Source organism: Elaeis guineensis, chromosome 10, assembly GCF_000442705.2.
Source record: "Elaeis guineensis isolate ETL-2024a chromosome 10, EG11, whole genome shotgun sequence".
Lineage (NCBI taxonomy): Eukaryota > Viridiplantae > Streptophyta > Magnoliopsida > Arecales > Arecaceae > Elaeis > Elaeis guineensis.
The window spans coordinates 16,086,035-16,111,427 of NC_026002.2; the positions used below are offsets into that span (position 1 = coordinate 16,086,035).

Below are 25,393 nucleotides of genomic sequence, written 5' to 3' on the forward strand. Positions count from 1 at the left end.
TTTATAATTATTGGAAACTCGATGGTAAGTGACCGTTGCATCAATTAAAGAGTTTTCAAAATTCAAAAGATATTAAATCTTCCACTGCCCATCCTAACAGTCAAATGGTGAATTTAATCTATGTTAGGCTCCAACGGTTCAAAAAAAACTTCTATATATAGCGGTATACATTGCTAGAAACGGGGATGTTGAAGTATCCATCTCCATCTTGTAACTTCTATTCATTTTTGTTTTTAAGGTGAGAAGTTTCTCTCATTTTTGGGTTAATGAGTCTCATAGTTCTGTTTCAACTTCTCATTTCTTGTCATATCCTCACTTTGCATAAAAAAGTGCTCATCTTCTCTTTATTTATATTTTCTTTAACTTCTCTTCTTACATCATTTCTTCCACAATAGCTAGATATGACATAGTTATATATCTAAGCATCCATGAGTTGCATGTATGCAAGTACTTGGAAATTTGTAGTTAAAACATGTATTGTTTTTTTGGGAGTTATACGTTTTGAACAAGAGAATCAACTATTTAATTTGATCTCTCATGGTTTAGGGTCTAACTTATAAACTCCATATCTTATACAAAGTTTATTTTAATTTTTTTTTTTATAGCTGATGCCTGCTTGATCTCAATCATAAACATCAACCTATATTCTATTTTCTTAATAGGTGAACACTACTCTCTCAAGTGGGGACACACTGAAAGTTGTGATATGGAGAGGAGCATAGCTATTGTTGAAAAAAAAAATAAAAAAATTACTGTAGGACATCGATTAGAATCTTATTATTTTAAAAAGATAGATTTGACTCTTATTGGTATTAGAGGTTGGTAAGATGATATCCAAATTTAATTTTTGTGAAGAATTAATATTAATCTACTCGGACCCAAAATACAATCTTTGTATAATGTCAGCTTGCCGTGAGCCACAATTGTGGGGAACAAAAATAAAGCAAATGTTAACAACTAGAAAATGACCATAGAAAGATTAGTAATGTGTTTCTGTTGATGTACATATAATTATGAATTTGCTTCAATCTTCTTGCATCACCTTGTCAACAATAAAGTTAATTTTTGGAATCTCTCTCTCTCTCTCTCTCTCTCTCTCTTCCATCATTAGATAAAAGGGGAACCCCTCATTTTTCTTTTCTTTTTTTTTTTTTTAAATTTTTGATAGACAAATCCTCATCTCTCTCTCTCTCTCTCTCTCTCTCTCTGTGAGAGAGAGAGAGATGAGGATTTGTCTATCAAAATAAAAAAAAGAAAAGAAAAGAAAAATGAGGAGTTCCCCTTTTATCTAACGAGGGAAAAAGGCAAGCAGCACGATAGATAACTACGTACGTAGGAACCTTTATCTGCTGACCTGCTGTTTCTTTTATGCGTCGTAGAGAAAGAAAATTTCGGTTTGCTAAGATGGCGAGAATCAAAGTAGTTGCCAGGAAGTCACCGAGCTGGGCTCTCACCCCAAGACCCCACACTCCCTCATCAGCCATTACGATCCAGGACGCATCCAGCAACCCCCAAGAGCTCTCCACGCGGCCAACAACAAAGAACGACGTGGAACGCAAGAACAGGGGAAGGAAACATGCACTCCAGTTAAGTCCCACCAACGAAGAAGACGAAGAAGAAACAGAGACCGACGAAGAAGAAGAAGAAGAAGACGACGACGATCCCCATGCAAAGTTGATAAATGAGCTCAAACTCTTCCAACAGTGGGGACTCATGAACAAACAAGACCCGAACAAAGTCTCCTCCTCAGATGATGATGATGATGAGGAGGAGGAGGAGGAGGCTCCAACCGAAACACAACGCTATGGATTGGAGGTGACGAGGAGGTACCCAAACTTGTTCTTGCTCATCCCACAACACCCTCACTACCAAGGCTTGCTGCATGACGGCGTCGACGAAGGGATCAAGAAGACCGTTTACCAAGCGCTGTGGTGCAAGTTGGTGGATCTCATGGACAAGGCATTGCAGACCAATTGCTTGTCGAATCCCAGGGAGATCAAAGAGATGATGGAAGAAGCCAGGGGCCTGGAGAAGCTAGGCTTCGACGTCCGACATCTCATGGCCCGTTTGGAGCTCCCATCTCGCAGTATCTTCGACCTCAGTCTTGCTAATGATCAGCTTCGTTTGGCCAAGAAGAGGAAGCGTGAAGTGGAAGAGCAGCTCACGGAGCTCGACATGCTGGAAGCTGAAGCTGATAAATTGAAGAGGATGCTGCTGGATGTGGAGGCCAGGGTTTCTCAGTTGAAAGCTAGAGTTGGTTCCAATGAAGAACGGGCTGCACTGATGAAATCCCTGAGAAAAGAAGTAGAGGATGCGGAGAAGATTTTTCGAGCAAAACTAGATATCTTTAAATCCCTTGACTGAGAATCGTATGCCCAAGTGCATGCACTCAATAAACTTGTCGTGCATCAACTTTTGTGATGCCTTGGAGCATTCACCGATGAGCTTATCATCTTTGAACTTTTGGATAGTGTGCTTTAATTCCATTTCATTACTGCAATTAATGGATGGTGGTAATTATAGTGGAAGTGTTGAATTACATGGTATATTGTATGATATAAATTGTCAGTCTTATAGGGGTTGTTGTGTTTCTTCTAGCAATAAAATGTTGCTAACAAAATCTTATGTAGTATGAAAGATTGGGCCTCCCATCTTTGCTTTTTTCACTTCCCCACAACAGTCAACTTGGGCATTTTTCATGAGGAACTTGATGCTCTTGATATATATATATATAAAAGTCATCTTGATGCTCAAATACCCTCATGGAGTTGTACTTTACCTCAGTCTTACACATTAATTCTACGTTGTTCTGTATCTGGTATGCAGCCTTGGACACGATTTGTCGCCGATTAGTCATGTACATTTACTAATTGGAACCCACTTTTTGGAGCCTGAATTCTTAACATGGGTTTCCAAGAGTACTACATTAGGCTATGGAACTAATCTTGCTAGTTGAAAGGTATAATAAGCCATTCAACTAAATGAATAGAGGAATAAAAGACCCATTAACTTTACAATGCAATGACAAGTAGTCTAAATTATAACATAAAAGTTCAGACTATGGAACTAATCTTGCTACTGCTTTTACTGCAATTCTAGCAACTCAGACGATGTATGGTCACAGAACGCTGAAAAAAATTACACACTACTGCTTCAACAGCCTCGGCACAATAAAGTTGTTTTTTGCAGCTCTTTTCGTGTTAAATTTGCTGGCTTCTCGCAAAAAAGTGGGCAGAAGAAATGGCAAGAGGGAAAAAAAAAAACCTGAGGACGGTGGAAGACGGCTCCCAGCAGACACTGCTTTCTAGAGAGGCATTGCTTGGTCAATTATAATTGCACCATTCATTTGATAAAGAAATCAAATCCACCACGTATCTTTTGTGGTAGAAACTGACTTCGTTCCATCAGGTTCTCAACCTTTGTTTTAAAGAAGGATGTGACAGTAGTTTCATCATGGCATTGTTAATTGAACATAAGGTAACAATCATCACATTTTACAACGCATTCCAGGACGCCCAAAAATGAAATAATTATATCATAAATCATGTATCAGAAGACGACTGCAATAGCAGTTCCATAATAACTTTATTAATTCACATGGGGTCCTGATCATCACATTTCCTGAAGCATGCCAGAAGACGAAATGTCAAAATAACTTGTCACAATCCGTGTAAAGTTTTAAACTTTGATTTCCAGACAACTCATGCATGGGATATAGAATAGAATTTTGGTGATATGTCTTCATCCGATAGAATTTACAATCATGGAGCCCCAACGAGGTACAGAGTGCGGTAAGCACTTTGATGCAGCATATGTTGCATTCGGAAGCACCATGAGAAAAGATCATCCCCATGCAAACGAACCGAATGCAGAAGGCTATCTGATGGAATAGATAATCAGCACAAAGTGTACAACCACAGCATGCCACTAGCCAGAGGGAACATATAACCAGCATTATCCATATGATGGCTAAGCTTCAGCTCATTCTGTCTCCTGATCTCTTCTGTCAAGAGCATCATGTGAAGTCTGGTTACCAGTTGGGGAATGTACTTCGATCACTTCTTCCTGAAATATAGACATAATTTCAGATCAAAGAATTAGATCTGCAGAGTATTTCGGTTAATAAATCAACCATATTCCAAACATTCCAGTACATTGTGGTTTCACATGTTTGATCCAAATAAAAAAAACCAACACAATCAAAATGGATACCAAAAGAAAGAATACATAGTTATATCTGAGCCAGACTAAACATGACATGTACATCGATACATCTCTCTAAACTTGGGAGCGAACCAAACAAAACACAGATTTGATTCTAACATAATGGAATAAACATGCTACAGTGACTAATTTACCCCATCTCTAACATTACTCATTATGGTTGTATTTCACATGCATAAAGTCAGCCACCACATATTCACCTTCAACCTCAGGTAGGTTACAGGTTGCTTGTTATACCCATTAAAATGTGTTGCTCAATTTCATTGATGTACCAGCCATTCAATCGTAAAGAATCTGCTAGGCCAGAATTCTATGCCGCTATAATTCTTTTGCTTCTCTACTTTGATGGAGGAAGCCTTTTTAGGTTTACATACAAACGGATAAAAATTCATTTTCTCTACTACAGATACTCTTATATGTGCTTAATAATACATTCAAACATCTACGTTCATCATTATCATGTAAAAAGTATATTTTTTTGGCAATTAGTCCTGATTATATTTCCAACTAGGGAAAAGTAACAGCAGAAAAAAATATTCGCTTTCAAAGGGAACACCTTTTCTGCATTGTCATGAAGACTTCTTTCATTTGTCATTACTGGACCAGCATTACCATTGAGTCCCCCATTGTTGCTCATAGATAAATCTGTATCTACTTTATCTATATCCGGCTCCTGTTTAGAAGAAAATTTAGCAGTCAAACAATCATGAACAGTCACAGATTATAGTCAATCATCTGCAGCCTAGATAGATCAGCTTCTACCTGTTTATTTTTGTTCTCTAATATTTTAACTTCCGAATTTTGTTGCTCAGTAATCAGATGAGAACCATCTGCTACCTCTTTTGCTCTCTCGTTCTCTTCTTCTTTTTGTTTTCTTCTCCTTGCCTCCTGCTCCTTAATTTGTTTGAACCTGCATATAATAGTTTATGAATACAAACAACTCAAAAATCTATAGAAACTTCTAGATGATTTTATAAGGATATAAAAAATAGGAACCTTTCACCACGGGGCAATCCACCAGGACTTGCTTTTTCTCCTTGACTGGATTTTGCTTTTTGTGTTTCAATATCAAGTATAGACTTCTCGATATTGGATACAGAATTCGGAATGTTAGATGATTCATCCCTAATTGTTCTGTCAATATACTCTTTAACTGGATTTTTTGCACCCCCAAGCTTTTGAAGCCATATTTGTTGTGCCGTGCTCAGAATGTTATTTGTAAACCTGGACAACAACACATAATTGATTTGTCATAGCTTCCTTTTCTGTGAAAAAAATGCAAAAATTTTTAATGGTGCCAATATTTTAGCAAAACAGCAAGGGAAATTTCATCAACAAGAGAATTTGTATTGTCTAGGACATGGAACAGTTTATGCTAAGAAAAGAATACCTACAGCTAATGAAGTAATAATAACAATGCTAATTCAATAATGAGAAACAAAAGCTTCAAAAAGGCCTATTATGAACAAAATTTAGGAGGATACAAAGCAACCAGTAGATAACAGGGCAACTCTCAGGAGATATCAATCCAGCTGTTTCCGAATGCCAACTTCAGATGTAGCAATTCTGTTACCGTACTCTTCACGACAGCCAGAAGTATATAAAAGTTGGAACTAAAGGTAATAGTTTAAATCCCATGGCCATCCAAGTATTGTCAAAGCATTCTGTTTACCATGGGAACTCACTCTCTAGACAGTGAGAGATGATTATTAAGATCTGACAAAATCTTGAAACACATCCATCATGGGAGGCAAAGGTAAAAATATGTTTAAATAAATAGAAGAAACAGTGGGCATAATAATTTGTTTTACATAAACAAACCAAAAGAAGATCAAAAGTTGACAATTTCCTACCATGTTGAATCTATTATGCAAGAATTACACATAATAAACCTTACCGGCTATACTTGTACAGATATGACAAAGTTTTCTTTAAAAAATTAATAATGTTAATTTTGCATTAAATAAAGTAGCAGAACTGTCCATCATTTCTCCTGCAGTGACAACCAGATTCAGTGGTCCGTATTCATTGATGAAACACAGATGAACAAATAGGCTTCTAGCAAGTTGCATTTGGCTTCCAAGATCAAGGCAAGAATGAAAGATTAAAATTAGTTGAATAAGAAATAAAGCTACACTGAAAGCATAAAGTGGAAACCAATGAAGCTATTTTTATCCAGATTATGAAAATGTAGGGCTTGTAATTTTTTAGGATGTGACCCCGTAAGAAGCATAAAGACAAGTGGCACAAATAGCTAAAACCTCCACTAATCTATCTCCATAAACAGATTAATTATCTGGCTCATCAGATGCATGCCACTTTTTTTTTCACCTTTTGATCATCTGGCTTATAAAATAACTTGCCAATTTAACACCTGACTATCTTAGTTATAGAATAAAATCATGAGACATTGGATGCTTCCTCCTCATTAAGTTGGCTTTGTTTCTCAAATTATTTCCTCAAGATACAAATACTGTAATTAGAACATATCAAAACATTTTCCAATTGATATTCAAGAGATGGATTCTCTGTCACCCATTAATCATCAAGAAGATTGATGTCTTGGGTCTTATGGCAGTAAACATAGTTGAGCACATGCATTCATCAAACATTGAGAGATTGTTTCTTCAAGTGCTTTTCATGTAGACTGCAACAAAATCTTATCAGGTCACCAATTCAAATTGACTACTGATAACTGCCCCATAACTCGTTCCTCCGATAACAAACAATTGTATCAAAACCTAGAGTCGTCTTGTTTAAGACCAGAAGCTAGTGTTCCACCTCCTTAAAGTTGGACTACCAAAATTTCAGGGACCACAAATGTCTACCATAGATGATGTGCCATAACACACATGTTGTAGACCAGTTGCATGCTGAGGAGATCAGCTTTTTCTTCCAGCTTGCCTGTTATGTTCTATGTACACAGCCTTGAAATAGTCCTTGATTTTTCTCTTTTACCTGCATTCTCTAGCGAAACCTGCTCTCTCATCCTGCTTGCCATTCTTTCTTCCATCTAGAAATCATCCTTGTTTCTTCATCATACTGAATTTATAGGTTATCCTGCATGTTTACATGGTTCATTAGTATCAACATGCAGTGCATCTAGACCAAGCCTCCCAAAAGTGGTGAGGAAGCAACTTACTCCCACCAATCTATCATTATCTCCCTTCAAGTAAAGGTGCCATTGCCCGATTTTCTTTCTCCTATGCCTAGCATTGCTTAACTTGCCAAGAAGCATCAACAAGTGCATATTTGCCATATTCATAAGAACTTCAGAAACAGCTTCTTAGGGCTCCCTCTACCAAGTTTGTGTGCTCTAAATCTTCATATTCTCCTATGATACTGGACTCTGAAGCTACTCATCACAAGACTTGCTACAATTTGCTCCTGCACTTCTATTTTCCAAAATTATATTATAGTAGATCCTATCTGTCTTCTTGCTACCATGCATTAGTCACCCCTCCTAAGTGTGTTGCTGAATGAATGCTCCTAATTTGTTTGATGCATCATGTTTACTTATCAACATATTGTTTGTTATTCAACATAATTGCAATTCCCTGTTTTAAACTTATCCTTTCTATTATATGCAAAATCGTCGTATAAGCCATAAGATTTGGATAAAATGAAGAGTGGGGGTGAAGCAGAGTCCCCTAGTTTGTCAACCTTCTGTTCAACCATTTTGAGGGCCTCTTCTTTCTCTCATCATCATTATAAGCATACTCTGGAGTCTAGACCCCGAACACATGAAACCAATCTCATGTTTCAGAAGACAGATTTCTTTCTTTCCTTTGAAAATGTTTATCAGCTGCAAATTGACAAAGAACCGATCCCTACCTTCACCTACCACTGTGTCTGGAACAGAGTTATGATCCCATATAATTGGGTGCAAGTTTTGAGGCAACCACAGAACTATAGCAAAATTAACAACAAGAGATAATCATAAGAATGATAACAGCTTGCAACAAAAGCCCTAAGGATACAACAAAAACCTCACTATCAAGCATCAATTAGCTCCATAATGTACAGAATTCAGGAAAAGATTGATGTTCTTGTGTTTCATAGCTTCTCAGGAAAACGTCAAGACAACTCATTACAAAGAACTAAGATGCATGCTTTAGCTTTTATAGAAGTTCATGGTAAAATAATTTACAAATGATGGAAGATTATCAAGACGATAAAACAGAAGCTGGTCAAGGTATGACGGTGACTTTTATGAGTTTCATATAGGCAGCTTTAAAAAGGTTTCTAAGGCATGATGTCCATAAAAGATTAAGATTCCAGATCCACCTTGCAGCCAGATTGCAAAGAGTGATTTTTTCACAAGAAACAGCATGAAGCAAAATCATTCTCCAAATTCTTTCCCTTTATGAACTGAATAGACCAATTTTAATTTTATTTGTTTTGCATCACCTTAGATTTGGCTGAGAGTAGAGTAAATAATACAGAGTCTAATAACCTCGCCTGAGGGAGACATAGTACACACATATAAACATTAAGCATTAAGCATATATAGAACAATGAGTTAGACTTATGCAAAGTAAACATAATGAAGATTTACAATGATGATAGCTATTTGCAGGGGAAGGCCTAAAAAGATCACAGAAGAGCCCCTCGCATATACAAGCATTGATAAACATGGATATCTTTTTCTAATTTTATTAGATGGTTGGCTCCTTTCCACAATTGCCAAATGTAAATTTTTATTGTTTCTAGAAAATATTCATATCAATTCACTTCAAAGTCAAAAGCACAGCTGAAAAAGATGATAACACCTTCTCACCAATATAGACTCAGGCCAGAAGGGACAGAAAGAGCAAAGTAACCAATCATCAAAGGAAGGAACTTGGTCAAAGCTTGAGAACTTTTCTGGCTGGGATCGCTATTCTGCAATTAGATGCCCAAGTAACTTCAACCAGTCAATGTTAATATAAGTAAAATCGCTGCATGTAATAACAAAACAATTTGAAAAACAGGTCAAGCAAATACTGCAACATATCTACTGTTTGTGATGATTTTTCAAAAATAGTTGAACTTGCCAATTGAAAGGACACACACACACATATGTTTGTATGTATGTATGTGTAGTATGGTGGGGCATGGAAAATGCGTGTGAAAAGAAACACCATTAGCTATGATACCATCTAATTCAAGTTTCAGTTTTGAAATGTAACTAAACTGATTAATACACTCCTAGTTTTGCTTTATTATCTTCTCTCTTTCCCTTAAAGAACTGGACCAAGTGCTGTGCATTCTATAAAGAAAGAGAATAAGATTCTGACATGGCGGCTTAGGGACATACAAAACATCGTAAGTATAGTTTTGGGAAACTTCAACACAAATTGGTCCAATCCACACCCTGAGCCACTTAAAGATTTAAATCTAGTGCTCCCTCATGCACCTCTGCCACCAGACTACCTGGCTGGAGATGGCAGAATTTGAGCCATCAAAGCAAAGGTGACAAATTCTCAAGTTTGCATCAAACAATATCAGACAGTCCCAAAGAAGACAAATGACTAAATGAGTGCAAACAACTGATGCATTTTTTTTAAAAAAAAAGAAATTAAAATATTGTATAAATCAATTTATCATAGCTATGTAGGTGGGTCTACAAGCCAAGCTCAAGCAAGCTGGGTTTGGTTTGAGCTTGACACAGACTAGGAACTTCTTGGGAACTGGCTTGAGCTCAGCTCTTTCAATCCCGAGCGGTCGAACCCATCATGACACGCTTGCTAGTTTGAACTAATAGGCTGAGTAATAATCAATAGCAACTTAACATCAACAGCGGCCAAGGGAGGTGCATGGTTGAGGCTGTCGGCATGAGGGATTCAAAGATTGCATCAATGTAGAGGATGGGCCTAGTGGTTTGAAATGGACCGTGAGCAAAGAGAAGGCAAAGGCAGCGGCAATGGATGAGCGAATAAAATCTTGTTTCAAAATTGTCTGGACTTTAAGATCAACATCGGGCCAGGTGCAACGTGGGAGAATTTTGTACCAGATTCTAAGGCCCCACCATGGGAGAGAAAGAGAAATGATGTAAGGGACTAGGAAGGAACAGAGTGATGGAGAGCTGGAGAGGAAAGGATAGAAGAAAGATGAATTGGAGATGAGGAAGGGTTTGTTCAAAAGAGTTTCATAGATTTAGGGCTCATTGACCATACTCTTAGACTTACAGCATATTTGAGCCATTAGACAAAGATATGGTACCAAGATAACAAAGTAATAACATAACAAGTCAACAAGGATAAAAGGATTATTTGTAGAAATAAATTATGAATTAATAATATACATTAGCCCGTGCATGGCTTGTTTACTAAGTGAATGGGCTCATTTTGAGCTAAATCTAAAGCCAATCATGGGCTGCTTGCAAACAGTTTAATCTTTTTACAGCCTATGGCCGTGCATTTGAGCAACATACCAGCATGTGTGAGTGACATGTTGAACACATGATAATTTTATCTGAAGTTACAGCATCCACTCAGCCAAATTCACACACAACAAAATGAATGATGTCAACAAACCATACAGATTTCTATAATATGCCAGAGAAATGAAGATAAAAGAAATGATGCATGAAAGTTGGTTGAACATAAACTTTTAGGAAGATCTTCAGTAATGCCTTGAGTTGATTTGATAGTCACATATCTATCGAAATGCAAAAATGTAAGCACACAAATTCACAGATCCATGAAACAACCCAGCTAATTTTACATTTCAAGCTTACAAAAGTTGATAGCAACATTTTGTACATGCTAAGACTGTCAATAGGCCCGACAAAAATAATTTTAGCTGATAAGTTGTGATATTGATGATATAATCTGGCACCCAGTTTTGATGGATCTACATAAAAGTTGTGTTGGTGGTTGTTATTGTAAGGCCATTTGTGCAACAGAAAATGCAAGAATAATTGCTGTAAAATTATAGACAACTAACCTGTGGTGGCTGCATGATTTGAGCTGAAATATATTGTGAGATAACCAGCAAAGCAGGCAAGACAAGATATGCAAATGTGTCTGACCATCCAAGAGGTGGATGACCATCCTGCAACAATATTAGGCATCAGTGAATTAGACCTAGTTTTCTATACATCATGATCAATGAATGAAGCAGCTGATTAATGGTGAAAAAAGAAAATCACAAAATAAATGAAAAACAAGGGCTGGACTAGCTACTGCGAGACCATGTGAATGAATCAGCAACCTAAACCTGTTTTATTTATTACATGAAGGATTGAAACATGCTACTTGCTGATCATGCAAGATGGGTGATAAAGGTGATCCAGAACAATTGTGCAATGCAGGAGTCATTTTTGTAGCCTTCCTAAAAGTAATCACTCTGCTGGTAATCAGACTCTATGTTCTGATGTGCATTGTTCTTACTTTGGGTTACTACAGTTTTCATGGTTTTGAAAGAGGAAGCATATAGCCAACCCACCAATAGCCAAGTCTAACTGCTCAAAGAAAAGTGCTTTTTATGGTCTAAGGTTCTAGCACCAATTTGGCATTTTTTTCTGAAGTTATTTATTTACTTTTATAATTATTTTATCCCAAAAATTAACATAGTTACATATAAAATAAAATATACAATGAAAAACATAGGTTGATGCCCTGCCAAAAATCCATGCCAAATAAAGAAATGGATTTGAGAATTTTCTAGTGGCCAAAAAAGGTAAGGAAAATGAAAATATTCCATGCATGACAGCATAGGACTCGCCCTGTATGTCCATGTCCACCAACAGAATGAAAGTACAGGACAAAGACAACTTATATGCTAATATATACATATTTCCCGGTTACATAAATCTATTAGGTAAAAGATATATTTTGCAGTTTTAATATCCCCTATGACTAATAGAGAAAGATACCTCATTACCGTGATAGTAGCATTCAAGGGATATAATTTGACCTTCCATGGCTCATTTCCAATTTAATCCTCTTTTCATATAAATTAGCCTTTACACTATCCTTTTTGTAGGTCGGTCAGAATATCTACAAAGCTTTGGAATTTTTTACTCATTAAAAATTCATTTATTTGATGCCTTACAATGTCTTCATCTAGAATTACATGAGCCTAAGCATGTATCTAGAAAAACTTACCATAAGCAGGCTGTTAAATTTGAAAATCATGTTTGAGAGTTGAGACACTTACAATGAAAGGGAAAAGCCATGAGGTCCCACTACCACTTTGTCGAGCTGCAATTGTTGTAGGACCAGCCAAAGAAGGTATCCAGAAGAAGCCTTCGGTAAGGAGCCCCTTTTATTTAGAATAAGCAATGAGCAGTTAAATATATAGTGGATATAGGAAAAAGGCCAACAGCATATACAAATATAGAAACAGTAAATGAGTCTACCTCATTAGCCACATTAGAGAGAGCTCTATATAGGCCAATCCAAACCGGTATTGTAGCAAGAGTAGGTAAGCATCCTGACAAGATGAAATTTCAAGATATGGCATGTTAATCATAATAATATACTAGATGAAAATGATCACAAGATGTGCAGAGTCTCAGCAAAAACTCCATAATCATAAAAGCACACATATTCACAATTAGGTGTTCCTTGGTGTTATAAAAACTTTTGCGAAGGAATGCAATACTGTGCATCCATCCACAACCTCAGCATGCACAGGCATGGAATGATACAGAACTCTAGCGGAGATGCACAATATGCACACAAAACTGCACTAGATGAGACTTTCTTTAAATGTTTACACTATCTTCTATTTCTTTGTAGTGGACTTTGAACACATAAACAAGATTTTCTTTACCAATCTAAACAAATTTAGCTACCGAATGCACCCCAAAAATGCACCTTAATTGCAAAAACATGCAATAAATATATGCCGTAAACAAACTAGAAAAAGCTACATAAGTACCCGGCATTTTAAGGCCTAACAAAAAATGGGAACCTTAAGCTTTAATTAACAAAATTACAAGAAATTATATAATTACCAAAAGATGCTAGTGTAGAGCTTGGGGAAGAACACTAGAAACATAACAAAATTTAGTCGCATAATTTACCCATTCATATTATGCATCAGCAAGACCTGGGCAATTCTGTCTCAACCTGCCCAGAAGGCAGCCAACTTAGGCCCAACAGGCTAGTCCAGGATTGATGGTTTAGGCCTGACTAGTAACTGGGCCAAACATATGTTTGGTTAAATATGACTTGCTGACTCAGCATGACCCAATACATTAAATATGTAATATATAACCTTCTACATAATAGTTAAATCTTTAAATTCAAAAATCCTTTCCTCTCTCCATTCCACATAGCAGCCATCACAACCAACCACAGTTGTAGGTGTACCCCAATGTCTCTCCATCACTGCAATCTTTGCCATCCTTGCACTTGTCATCCCCCCCCCCCCAACCCAAAAAACAAAAACAAAAAAAAAACAAAATCCATCATCATCACCACCACCAACCCAACCTACTCTCCATCTCTGTCTCCTTCCCAAACAAATCAACACCAAACTGCCTCTAGCCCAACCCTTGCTCTTTAGGGCTCTAACCTATTTCCACTCTTTGACAAAAGAATTGAAATGAGGGGTCAAGCTAGCCTTGGTCAGACCCTAACTTGACTATTGGATTAGGCTTGCATTTTGAATACCAGGCATGAGCCCTAAAGTCTATCAACACAAGCTTGGCCCTATAGTTTGTCTTGACCCTGGAAATTAAGTTGGCCCATACCTGCCCTAGCCAGGGCAATTGCACAAGTCTAGCATCAACACCTAACCAAGAAAAAACTACAGAAATATGCTACCATATAGGCCAAAACTATATGATGCAAGCTAATAATGTTGACATATGCTATATCCCCATGTATCATATTGTTTCTTTACTAGCATCATGGTACAGCGAAAGCCAGTAGTATAATTTTTAACAGGTGACCAGCCAACAAGTTTGCCCCAGCTATGCCTTGCAAGAAGTATCCTAAGTAGACATGTTGGTGCAAGTTCAGCATTTACATTGTCATGTAAGTTAAATAGTGCAAGTTCAGCACTTATATCATCATATAACCAAAACTTCTGCTCCAACACTATATTGGCATGTTGGTTGATGACAATTTTCAAGCTCATGTCTGGCTGATAACAAGCTTAAGCATGACGATATGAAGAGTTTGAGATGAACAAAATGAATCTAATACCATGGTGAGTACAAAAGGCAACTTTTGGTAACTAAGTCGGGAACAACATGCGACTATATTACACCTCATATGACTGCTTTTGTTACATGGTTCAAGAGATACTCCAAACAGAGATCTCTGAATTGATACAAGCAGATATATTATGTATATGGAGATGAGCAATGTAATATGAACACAGATTTTCTATTTGGGGATTTGATTGTGCTTCTTCCCCACCTCACTCAAATCAATAAGATGCAACTAATACCAAGGCAAATCATGCCAGGTATCAACATGGAGCAACACAAAAAGATATACAAAGATGATCAAGAGACACTCTGAGCTAACCAAGAAGCTTAAATATGTAATGACTTTCTTCCACAGCCTATATACTTATGTTCTACTAAATTCTAGTGTCTCATTTTTACAGCATCTCAAAAAATTATCAAGGCAGAAGGAAGAGTAATGCATTGGGTGACAATGATAATGAGTTCATGTTGCTGAATGTAAATATGATCACCTGCTAAAGGGTTTATGCCAGCCAATTTATACAAACGAGCAGTTTCAAGTTGTATCCTCTCCTGTAAATGGATGAGGGAAAATGCAAGTTAACGAAAGACATCTTGAGAAAACATTAATGGCCTCTGAGGATAAAAATGGTTACAGTTTTCAATAAGCACTTTCTAAAATATAGAAATGCACATCAACTTGAATTTCTCATGATATATTATCTGAGTTTACTCAATTTGAAATTTCTCAGAGTCAAATAAACACCATAAATGGGGTCTGATGTTCTTTAACTTGAAACCTCATATGCTAGAAGAAACTTACATAAATTGGTGCAGTTCAAAGGTTGTAAAATATATGGAAAAGCAACCTATTCATTGCACAACAGATAATAGAACACTTCACCAAGAACTCTTTTTCCTTTTTATTGAGAATATAATTTTTCACTGAACAGCATCAAGTAGTCACAAGGCCTGTGAGTCTTGAAGGGTTAGGCAGACACAATCTTGGCACCTGGACAGTATTATCAAACAAATATTTCCTGAAATCCTAGCCCTATTGACAATACTCGAAAGTAACTGAATGTAAGTCAATCTTGGCACCCGGACAGTATTATCAAACAAATATTTCCTGAAATCCTAGCCCTATTGACAGTACTTGAAAGTAAGTGAATGTAAGTTAAAATCACCAGATAAGTTCATAGGATGTGATAGAAACAATCATCATTGATCAAGATGAAACTAAGTAGAAAAATTAAGGGTAAATTAAATTACAAATGTTTCTGCAATGTTGTACTAGAAACTGCACTCATACTATAAGAGGTTAGTCATTATTCCCAAGTATGAACAGGTTGGCATTATGCAATTTCTTAAAATGACCACAAGTGGTTAACTGGTTAGTCAGATAATCATTGTTAACTAATCTACCATCCATAGCATCAAAGAGTTAGCAGAAAACAAATTTCACCTACTTAGATCAAAAATGTTATTCAAAAACTTAATCTGTAGTAACCATTCCGCAAGCATTCATTGGTTTCATCCTTAACCATCTTTCTCTTTTGGCTTCAAGAGCATCTACTAGTGATTCAGCAATAAAAAATTGCATATATACCACATAACAAAAATTAACTGCCAAAACTATAAAGATCAAATCAAATTTTTGCTTATTATATTCATAGAAGTAGAGAAAGTAGCATATATAATACAAGAATTAAACACTGAAAGTATCGCAGGCACATAGATATAGTTCAACTGTAAGCTTAAGTAACCAATGAGGTAGGATTGCCAAGTGATGCAAGTCTTAGTTCAGGATCCACCAGACAAACAAGGAAAAAAAAGTTGCTACATAGGCTATCATAACATGGAAATTTATATATCCCCATTCACAGGCTGTTATGCCAAACAATGTCAAATACCTACGAGTTGCCATGGTGAAAAGCACCATACTTAGACGAATGCACATTATTACCATGATCTGCATAACAATGCTTTGAAAATAAAAGGTTAAATCACTAGGGATAGTATACCTTCGGCAGTATTTTCTTCTTTATACCTACACAATACATAGATGCATTTTTTTGTTACTCATTTCATTCTTATGTTTCTTTCTTGTTTTACAGAACACTCTGCTATTTTGCAAATATTACAACACATAAACATAAACATAAAACATGGAAATAGAACATCTTACTTTTGAAACTTGAGATTTTGCATCTCAAGACTTTCTCAATCCAAGCATATTACCACCAAACAAGGTTCACATTCAAAACAGTTACAACCAAATTGTTGTAACTGCAGCACAAACATAGAAGTACGATGCAGAATTTAAAATAAAAGTCTAAAATTTTTCCAACCATAGGTCACAAGTAGAAATTTTTAAAGGTTTGCTAGGAAATCATTATTACAGTAATTTCACATGACATGAGTTTAACTTGATCCTCACAGATGAAAGTGTGGTTACACAGCTTAATATTTATATCGCATAGTTAACTGTCTAATAAATTTTAGAGGTTCAGAGATGATTAGGTCTGGGAAGTCAGATGACCTGATCGCCAGCATAACGTTGTTGGATAGCCTTGACCTGAGGTTGCAGCGATCGCATTGCCAATGCTGACTCAACCTGCAGAGAGAGTTTATTTTGGATTCCAAAATGAGAATAATATAAACTCAGAAATTTAAACTGTTCTCTTAGTTAATGTAAAACACAACCACTGGAAGACAGACATTATAGAGATAAACAAAGAATGCTTTACTAAGAATAATAAATCCAAAATGTGAATAAAACAACTTTTATTAAAAGCTCCAAAATGTTGTTTAGCGACAATACAACATCTTAAAAGCTTCAACTTGGGTTCTTCAAATGATAAAGCAGTTAAAGATATTGAAAATTAAACTTTAACTCTTTCCTCAATTTGTATTTCGAAAGATAGGACTGCTGCAATAATATGTAAGATACAACTTTCATATTACTTCCAATTCATCACTTAAGAACCAAAGATACCTGTCTGTAATGGTGAATAACTTTTAAAATGACCAATCATTTTTTTTTTTTCATTAGTATTAATATTTAAGTATAGACAAGCAATACATAAACAACTAGCAACCAACAATGAGGAGTCGACTTAGTAAACCACAGAAACAGAATTCCACACCAAACTAGTCATTTTGGCCTTGCCACATAATTGATGGTTACACTCTTCTCTTCTCCCACCAATCCAGCACCACTGCTATGGGTATTTCAACAGTTGATTAATGCTTTACTGTGTCCAAGACGCCATCACTCCTACATATGAGAGGGCCATATGGATTGTGCATTTGGTCCATGTGCCAGATCTTCTTTCCCATATATATGTATTTCTCTTATTTCTACCTTTCACTCTCTTTTTTGTAACTGTCTTCCTCTTTCTATATACCAACCTTATTCATTTTTTTTTTCCTTTTATAGCTTTTAAGGCTAGAAATCATGCAGTTGGGTAAGATCTAGGCCTTCAAGGCTGCCCCAAATGAATGGTTGGGATCATAACTTGTAAGGGCCCTTGCAGAGCAACACTATTCTCAGCCAATGTGGACTAAGTTTTTTGCAAACCATGTCATTTTTGCACTCCCATCAAAAAGTAAATCAATATTTTGGAACTTACTACACTTCTCAAAAAGTATTCTGAGGAACAAAATCACATTTTTAGATAAGCATGTTGCATAACATACAATCTTGCCTAAACTTCTTTCATTAATTAGCTCTTCAAGTAATTTGCAAGCTTTCAGAGGAAAGTCGGAAAAGGATGTAGTGGTCATTCTCCCTCTCTTTTAAGCCAAAGAATTATGAATCCCTGCTTTCATAGAATATCTTCGCTGAGAACCCAGACTACAGAGACCTCAGAGACCTCAGCTAGCTGCTGTAATTTTCAATATCTATGACTAGATCCATAAACCTTTAAGAGCTTCTTGATCCACTTTTAATAACCCTTTGAAATGTTATAATAGCGAGGTAAGATCAGTAATACTATCCCCAATAGCTGGCAATATGACAAACAGTAAAACATCTTAAAGTAGATGCAGCACCAGCATTTGTATATAAATGAGCCAGTTACTTTACAAAACAGCATAGAAGATGTAGATCTATTTAATTGTCTCTATAGTAATATATAATTTTATCTTGCACATAAAAGATAAAGTTTTAATTATTTATTTGTTGCAGATTATCAAAAAGTGATTGCAGGACATCAATTCGTAATATCAACTGCTTATCCTGAACAAAACACTCTAGCTGTTTTGCCCAACTGAAATTTGATAGAAAATCAATCCAGAAACATCAAAAACAAAAACATAGCTTTAGGAATAGAACAATAAAAGCACACTTGACCTGTTTCTTTGTCAAAGGAAACGTGGCTGCCTTCACAAGAACTGTAAGGAGAATAATTGCAAAACCATAAGCATAGGGAACATGCAAAGCTGACAGCCCATCTTTTAAAACCTGTAAACAGAAAGAGTGATTGTACATATTAGCTGATGCCGTAGATCAAAAACTTCTTGCTAAAAAGTGAGGATGATACATAAATCATATGTCCAGTTAACAACTTCAGTGTTGCTTCTAATATGTGCAAGCATGTGGTCGCTCTCCTCCAATGCAAGTCCTGATTGATCTCACTAATTCAGAATTCAATGTAGCACGCTGTATGCAAATATAAAGGTTTAGTATCATGTCAATGTCAATACCTCATTATATGGTTGTGTACCAGATCCCATTATTTTTACAAGGCTTCTAGATCATAGTAATTGGCTAGAACATGTAGCTCTTTTACTGATTACTGTCAGTGTCTTAGAAATTCAGAAAATGCCATTGCTTCAACAAGTAAGAGATCTAACTTTAACTTTAAAAAAGGTTTCACTGCTACTTTTATTACTGACCTTCTATACAGGTACATGCAACAGCATATCAGTAAATATTGCAAGTTGAACAGGTAAAAACGTAATGATCACCAGATTCAGCTCTAAGAAACCATAACCTGATTGCGATCAGAAAAAAAGATGAAAAACATGTTGCAGAGATGTCGAAATTTGCAGTCAATCAACAAGCTTGTATTCTGAGATCAGTCAGGTGTAAAATCTTTTTTTCTCTGCATGGAAGAGTATCACATAGTTTCTCAGAGAAGTGAGGTGCAGAGGACCTATTTCTTCCTACTGAACCATGTCTAAGTGTCATATCAAAGTCCATGTTTAGGTATCAGGTGCAAGTACTTTAGGCTAAATTGAATGGTCTCATGCAGCTAGAAAGAAACATATGGGCTACTGAAGTTTTGTCCCTATTTTGTTCAGACCTGGTCTTTCTCTCTTGTTTTCTTTGGTGCACAGCAAAATCGAGGTTGAAAGGATTACTTTGAGAGAGGAAGGTTTAGAAGAAGGAAGAGGGAAGAAGAAGGAAAAAAAAAAGTAGTTGAGATAGAAGAGTACAGACAAGATCGAAAGAATGCCCTCCCAAATGAACCAAGTTATTAAAATAACCCATAAATCATATAAATTGTCACATTCGTGAATCCTACTCATATCCACTTAAACAACCATACACAATGTTCATGAAGGACTCCCAGTGTGGACATGACGAACTTAGGAGTGCAAGAAACATGATTTGACTCAAAACAGGATTCCTAAATAACCTAAAACTGGATCATAGTTTATTTTTTTTGAAAAAAAAAAAAAGAAACAAGAAAATTCACTTTGTTGACTACATGTATCTATAGACTCCTAACCTTGACTAAACGACCAATCCTTCGACTTTTTAGATTATTTAAAAAACTCTCCAGTACAATAAAGTCTAAAAACTATATTATTTTTCTTTTTCTGTTCATAGTACTTGCACAACAGATTTACAATATGTCACGCAATTGCTGGACTGGAGGATTGAGAAGTGCAGTTATTAGTTATTTTCGAGCTATTTTTTCCATTTCCATTTGAATTTGCCCATCATTCATTTATCTTGTTTTCCATTTCAAGAATCTTTAGAATCGTGCAGCCAAAAAACGAATCTTTAGAATCCCAAGTCCTAAAATCTCAGGCATACCGACCTTAAGAACAGTTTCCAGGTAATTGGTGATTCCCGAGAGCCAGTCTCCGTTCTGCTTCGAGCTTTCGATGGCGGCATCGGAGGAAACAGCAGCATCAGCAACGGTATAGATAAGGCCTTCCAGCCGACCGAATAGCTCACGAGCAAGCCCCTCTGCGGTCTCGAAATCGGGGAGATGAGGACTCGAACTCATCCTTGCCGCCAAGAAACCGCCGTCACGGAGAAGTAAGGGCGAGGGGTTCTTGGTGAAGAACCCGAAGTGGGATCGACGGGAGAGGGGGTCCGGAGCTCCGGGGCGGCCCCAGAAGGAGGAGAGGGGAAGGGAGTGGGGCCGGAAGGAGAGGGGAGAAGCCATTTCCAACGGCTTCGTCCACCCTGCTCTCTCTACGGCGGCCGAGGAGAGGCGAAGCAGAGCACGCCGTGAGGTTTTTGGGGCGGTGGGAAAAGCTGGAAAATTGGAGAGGAGTGGGGAGAAAAATAAAGAAACGGGTCGACTAGAAATTAAGCATGTGCACTGCATGTGAAAAAATGGGTCGTGACCCCATCCTGATAGCATGCAAGTAGGCCAAGATTTAGCTGTCTGGAGCTTTTTTGGTTGGAAGGAAAATGGTGATTTCCATTCCAAACCATTTCGTTTGGAGAGACCTCTTTAAAAAAGAATGGGAATGCTTTAATTTCTTACAATTCAATCTTCATTCCTCTCTAGTATTTAAATTTAATTTTAATTTTAATTCTAATTTTGATCACGGATCAAAAGTATTTGAGGATATAGTTATTGGTCATGAACAAAAAGTATTTGGGAGATATAGCCACTTCAATCTATAATTCCAAACATTTCTCAAATGTAAATAAAGAGCATGAATTGGTAGATAATGTGTTATTTCAAAGATTTTTCTTAAGATTTATCCGATAAATTATATTCATGATTAGATAAAGTTAAATTTTACTATAATCAAAAAAATCAACATCGCTATTAATTATCCATATGATCATGAAAATCTCATCTTAAAGGAAGATCTTTTCTTAGATTTTGATACTAAAGCCATCAAAATGAGCCGGTCAGCCTGCCCTTTACGGACCGAAAAAATCCTTTTTAATAAACGGGCCACAAAATAAATAGCCTAACTCTAGCTCTTATAAGTGAAGGACCTAAACAAGCTAGTCCTATAATTCATCAAAAAATTAAAATAATTTAAAAATTATTAAAATTTTAAAAAAATTAAAAATAAAAAAACTCTCCAATATAATACTTCATCAAATAAATAAATAAAATCAATCTCTACATCAATTTTTAAAACACCAAAAGCAAATATAAAATAACTCAAAAAAATATATAATAATATCATAATCTCCATTCTCTACAAGAAAAAAATACTACAAACTAATTAAACTCTATAAAATCAAAAAAATCAATAAGTAAAAAATATTATTTAAATAACATTGAGTTTAACCATTGAAATTCAGTTCCTTTTCTCAATTAGAATATTTTAGATAATTTTTAACTAGAATATTAAGAAAAAAAGATGGGGCCTTAATAAAAAATCAGTCACGTGACTGACTTTAATATTAAATCTTCTTTTTAATATTTAATAATTTATATAATTACATCACTTTTTTTAAAAATAAATGAGTCGGCCCGCGGTCTAGACAGACCAGCTCTTCATGAGCCGGGCCATAAACAGATCGGGCTAAAAAATTATTTTTGTTAAATGAGCTGCCAAAATACTAACTTAGCTTTATTATTTTAAAAGTCTAAACGGGCCGGTCTAAGGGTCACGGTCTATTTTGACGGCTCTATTTGAGACTCTTTAGAGTCATTAAAATTTTACAACGAGCGGAAAAAATGAAATAAGGATTATTATAAGAATTGAGATGTTGGAAAATTAGATAGCTTTTACACAATATTAGTATTAGAATCAAGTTGTTAGAATTAAAGAATTAAATAAAAGATGTATCAAGAAATATTGCATAAAAATATTATTTTTTCTATACGAAACTTCTTTCTTTTTATGTCAAATTATATTATATATATATATATATATATATATATATATATATATATATATGTGTATGTATATATCTTTCCATTTTATAATATTAACAATTATTTGTTTGTCTACGTTGACATCCATCTCTTCATATAAAATATCAAATAACTAATAAGGAACATAAATTTAATAAACGACATTGTAACAGTTACTGTTTAATATTAAAAATTTGGGGTTATTACATTCATTATTTTAAACCTTGTTATAAATTTCAAAGTAATTATTAGTTCGAGGAAGAACATATGAAATAGGAAAACAAATGGTAATAAACGAAATAAAGTGCAATGATACCTACAGCCATGGCTGGCCATCATGCTCACGCGGTTATACGACACGTGCCCATTAAGGTAGATAGACGTGCTAGTTTGGTGGGAACTTTGATGGTTGCTAAGTGGCAAGCTTTGTTGGCTTGGAAAGTAGAGTAAAAAGCTTGGTGTTTGAGTGCTAGACAGCACAGACTACAGGACATGTGCTGTTTCAATGACCGAGAGCTTTTCAGATTTGGCATTTGGGGATTCGATCGCGACTGTTACACTGGCGGGGATATGACTCTTCTGTGGGGGTTCTGTTGCTGTCAATTCTATCCTCATCTGTTCATCGAGAATGAGTACTTATAAAATAAAATTTATATTAATTAAAATTATTGTTGATAATAATTTTTTAATATTTAAATCAAAAAAAATTGAACAATAATAGAATGAGAATGGAGACAGAACTCGGCATAAAAAATGACTTATCAAAATTTATTACCTTACTCTTTTTTTGTAAAGTAGATTATCGTAACTGCCGGATATGATCTCGCATTTAGCAACGTAGAATCACGGAACGGTAATCTCGTAGTGGGTTATTAATCTCCATAGATTACATCGTGATATTAGTGAAGTAACTGTTCGTGACGGTTATGATATATTTGAATGAGTCGATCGACTGTTCATTAGGAGTAGGTTGTCGGTTAGTAACTCTGAAATACCAACGGTCGAAGTAGCTTATTGTCTGTAGAGTCCGAACATCGACTGCCTGCCGATCTTAATTTGATGAGGGGTGTTCGGTTGGTCAGTCGAGAGTAGCATCGGTTTGCTCAGTCGACATATAGTTGGTAATCGCTTCCAGGATCGTCTGTTCGTTTGGTGGGTCAGAATCGAACGTCGATCGGTGTGTGCTGGAGATCGATCGATTTATGGAGGTCGGTCGGTTTACTCCAACAGTTATCCCCCACTCTCGAGTCTAACTGTGGATCATCGCGTGCATCGTCATGTGGTTAATTGCCTTGGACGAAAGGAGTTGTTGTCTGTCATGTCGAATTTCGACTCTGACACCATCTTCGTTGGAGTACGGTCGAACAGCCATTTTGTTGCTTTCGAGCCGTCGTATCGGCAAGAGGATTTGGTTGAAAGGAATATGCCCTACAAGCCAATCGAAATTTATATTTTGATAGATTTTCTTTATAATTTTTCAGACTCATGTATTGACTTTTTAAATAATAAAAGATATTTTTAATCATATGCTGCATCTTACTTTTATAATGATTATGATGAACTCCATAACTTAGGGTAATAAGTTTAGAGTTATGATGAGATCATACCTATGAGACCTAAAATCTTAAAAATTCTGATTTAGAATACTCCTAGTCATAGGAGCATTGAGAAGGAAAAAAAATATGGATTCATGTATACAAGGTTTTATGGTAGTCTCAGATCAAAGGATTATATGCACAACTCCTATTATAAGAAAACATCTTTTGACGGGTAAGTAAATTCCATAAGATGTTTCTTAAGTTGGATCAATTTAGTGAACTCGTTCTCTAATGAGCACCCACTTCCTTGTATTAGTGTCTCACACAAGTGGCATATGAGATCAGCCACCCTCTCCATCAAGCATACATAGGAAGTGCTAGTCTATCCGGAATATTGATCCCCTTCTCAATGTTCCTATGACTAGAAATATTCTAAATCAAGATTTTTAGGATTTTAGGTCGTATAGGTATGATCTCATCATAACCCTAAACCCATTACCTTGATTTATGGAGTTCATCATAATCATTACAAAAGTTAGATGCAGCATATAATGAAAAATATCTTTTATTATTTAAAGAGTCAACACATGAGTCTGGAAGATTACAAGTAAAACCCATCAAAATACAAATTTCGATTGGCTTGTAGGGTATATTCTTTTCAATCTTTCACTTGCACTAAAGCCAATCGTCCTTATATTTTATCCTCATACAATCGAGATGGCAATCGAACTGCTGCTGTGGTAGATCCTTAATGAACGGGTCTGCTATGTTATTCTTTATTTCTACTCGTTCAATGACAAATCTTGTCTTTCGATTATTTCACGAACGAGATGGAAGCGTTTTAGAATGTGCTTGGATTTATGATGAAATCTTGGTTTCTTTGCTTGAGCAACTACTCCAGTATTATCATAGTAAAGTAGTACTGGATTCTTAATCTCAGGAACAACACCCAATTCAGTGATGAACTTCTTCATCCAGACAGCTTTCTTGATGGCTTCACTTACAGCTATATATTCTGCCTCAGTGGTTGAGTAAGCTACAGTCTGCTGCTTGAAATTTTTTCAACTAACAGCTCCACCATTAAGAGTAAAGACATTTCCTGAAGTGGACTTGCTATCATCAGGGTCTGATTGGAAACTAGAGTCAAAATAACCTTCTAGTTTTAGATCAGATCCTCCATATACCAAAAAAATATCTTTAGTTCTTCTCAAGTACTTAAGAATATTTTTCACTGCTTTTCAATGATCCTCTCCTGGATCAGCCTGAAATCTACTAACTATGCCTAAAACATAGACAATATCAGGCCTAGTACATAGCATAGTATACATAATCGATCCTACTGTCAAAGCATAGAAAATAGAACTCATTCTATTTCTCTCTTCTGGTGTTTTAGGAGACATCTTTTTAGAGAGATATATGCC

The 25,393-nt window shown here is 36.0% G+C and overlaps 2 protein-coding genes across 2 annotated transcripts; one reads left to right on the forward strand and one right to left on the reverse strand.

The window, feature by feature from the left end:
• Nucleotides 1-200: 200 nt before the first annotated feature.
• On the forward strand, nt 201-2,563 carry LOC105052989 (uncharacterized). Its single transcript, XM_010933979.3, has 2 exons — nt 201-238; nt 1,380-2,563. The coding sequence occupies exon 2, from the start codon at nt 1,405-1,407 to the stop codon at nt 2,362-2,364; it is 960 nt and encodes a 319-aa protein (XP_010932281.1). The 5' UTR covers nt 201-238; nt 1,380-1,404; the 3' UTR covers nt 2,365-2,563.
• Nucleotides 2,564-3,547: 984 nt separating this feature from the next.
• LOC105052988 (ALBINO3-like protein 1, chloroplastic) lies at nt 3,548-20,901 on the reverse strand. The gene is made up of 12 exons (XM_010933978.4): nt 20,413-20,901; nt 18,714-18,824; nt 16,899-16,973; nt 14,869-14,929; nt 12,572-12,645; nt 12,370-12,474; nt 11,155-11,262; nt 9,005-9,108; nt 5,221-5,448; nt 4,987-5,134; nt 4,781-4,897; nt 3,548-4,065 (listed from the first exon to the last, which is right to left on the reverse strand). Exons 1-12 carry the CDS (start codon nt 20,764-20,766, stop codon nt 3,982-3,984), a joined length of 1,569 nt encoding a protein of 522 aa, XP_010932280.1. The 5' UTR covers nt 20,767-20,901; the 3' UTR covers nt 3,548-3,981.
• Nucleotides 20,902-25,393: the final 4,492 nt, after the last annotated feature.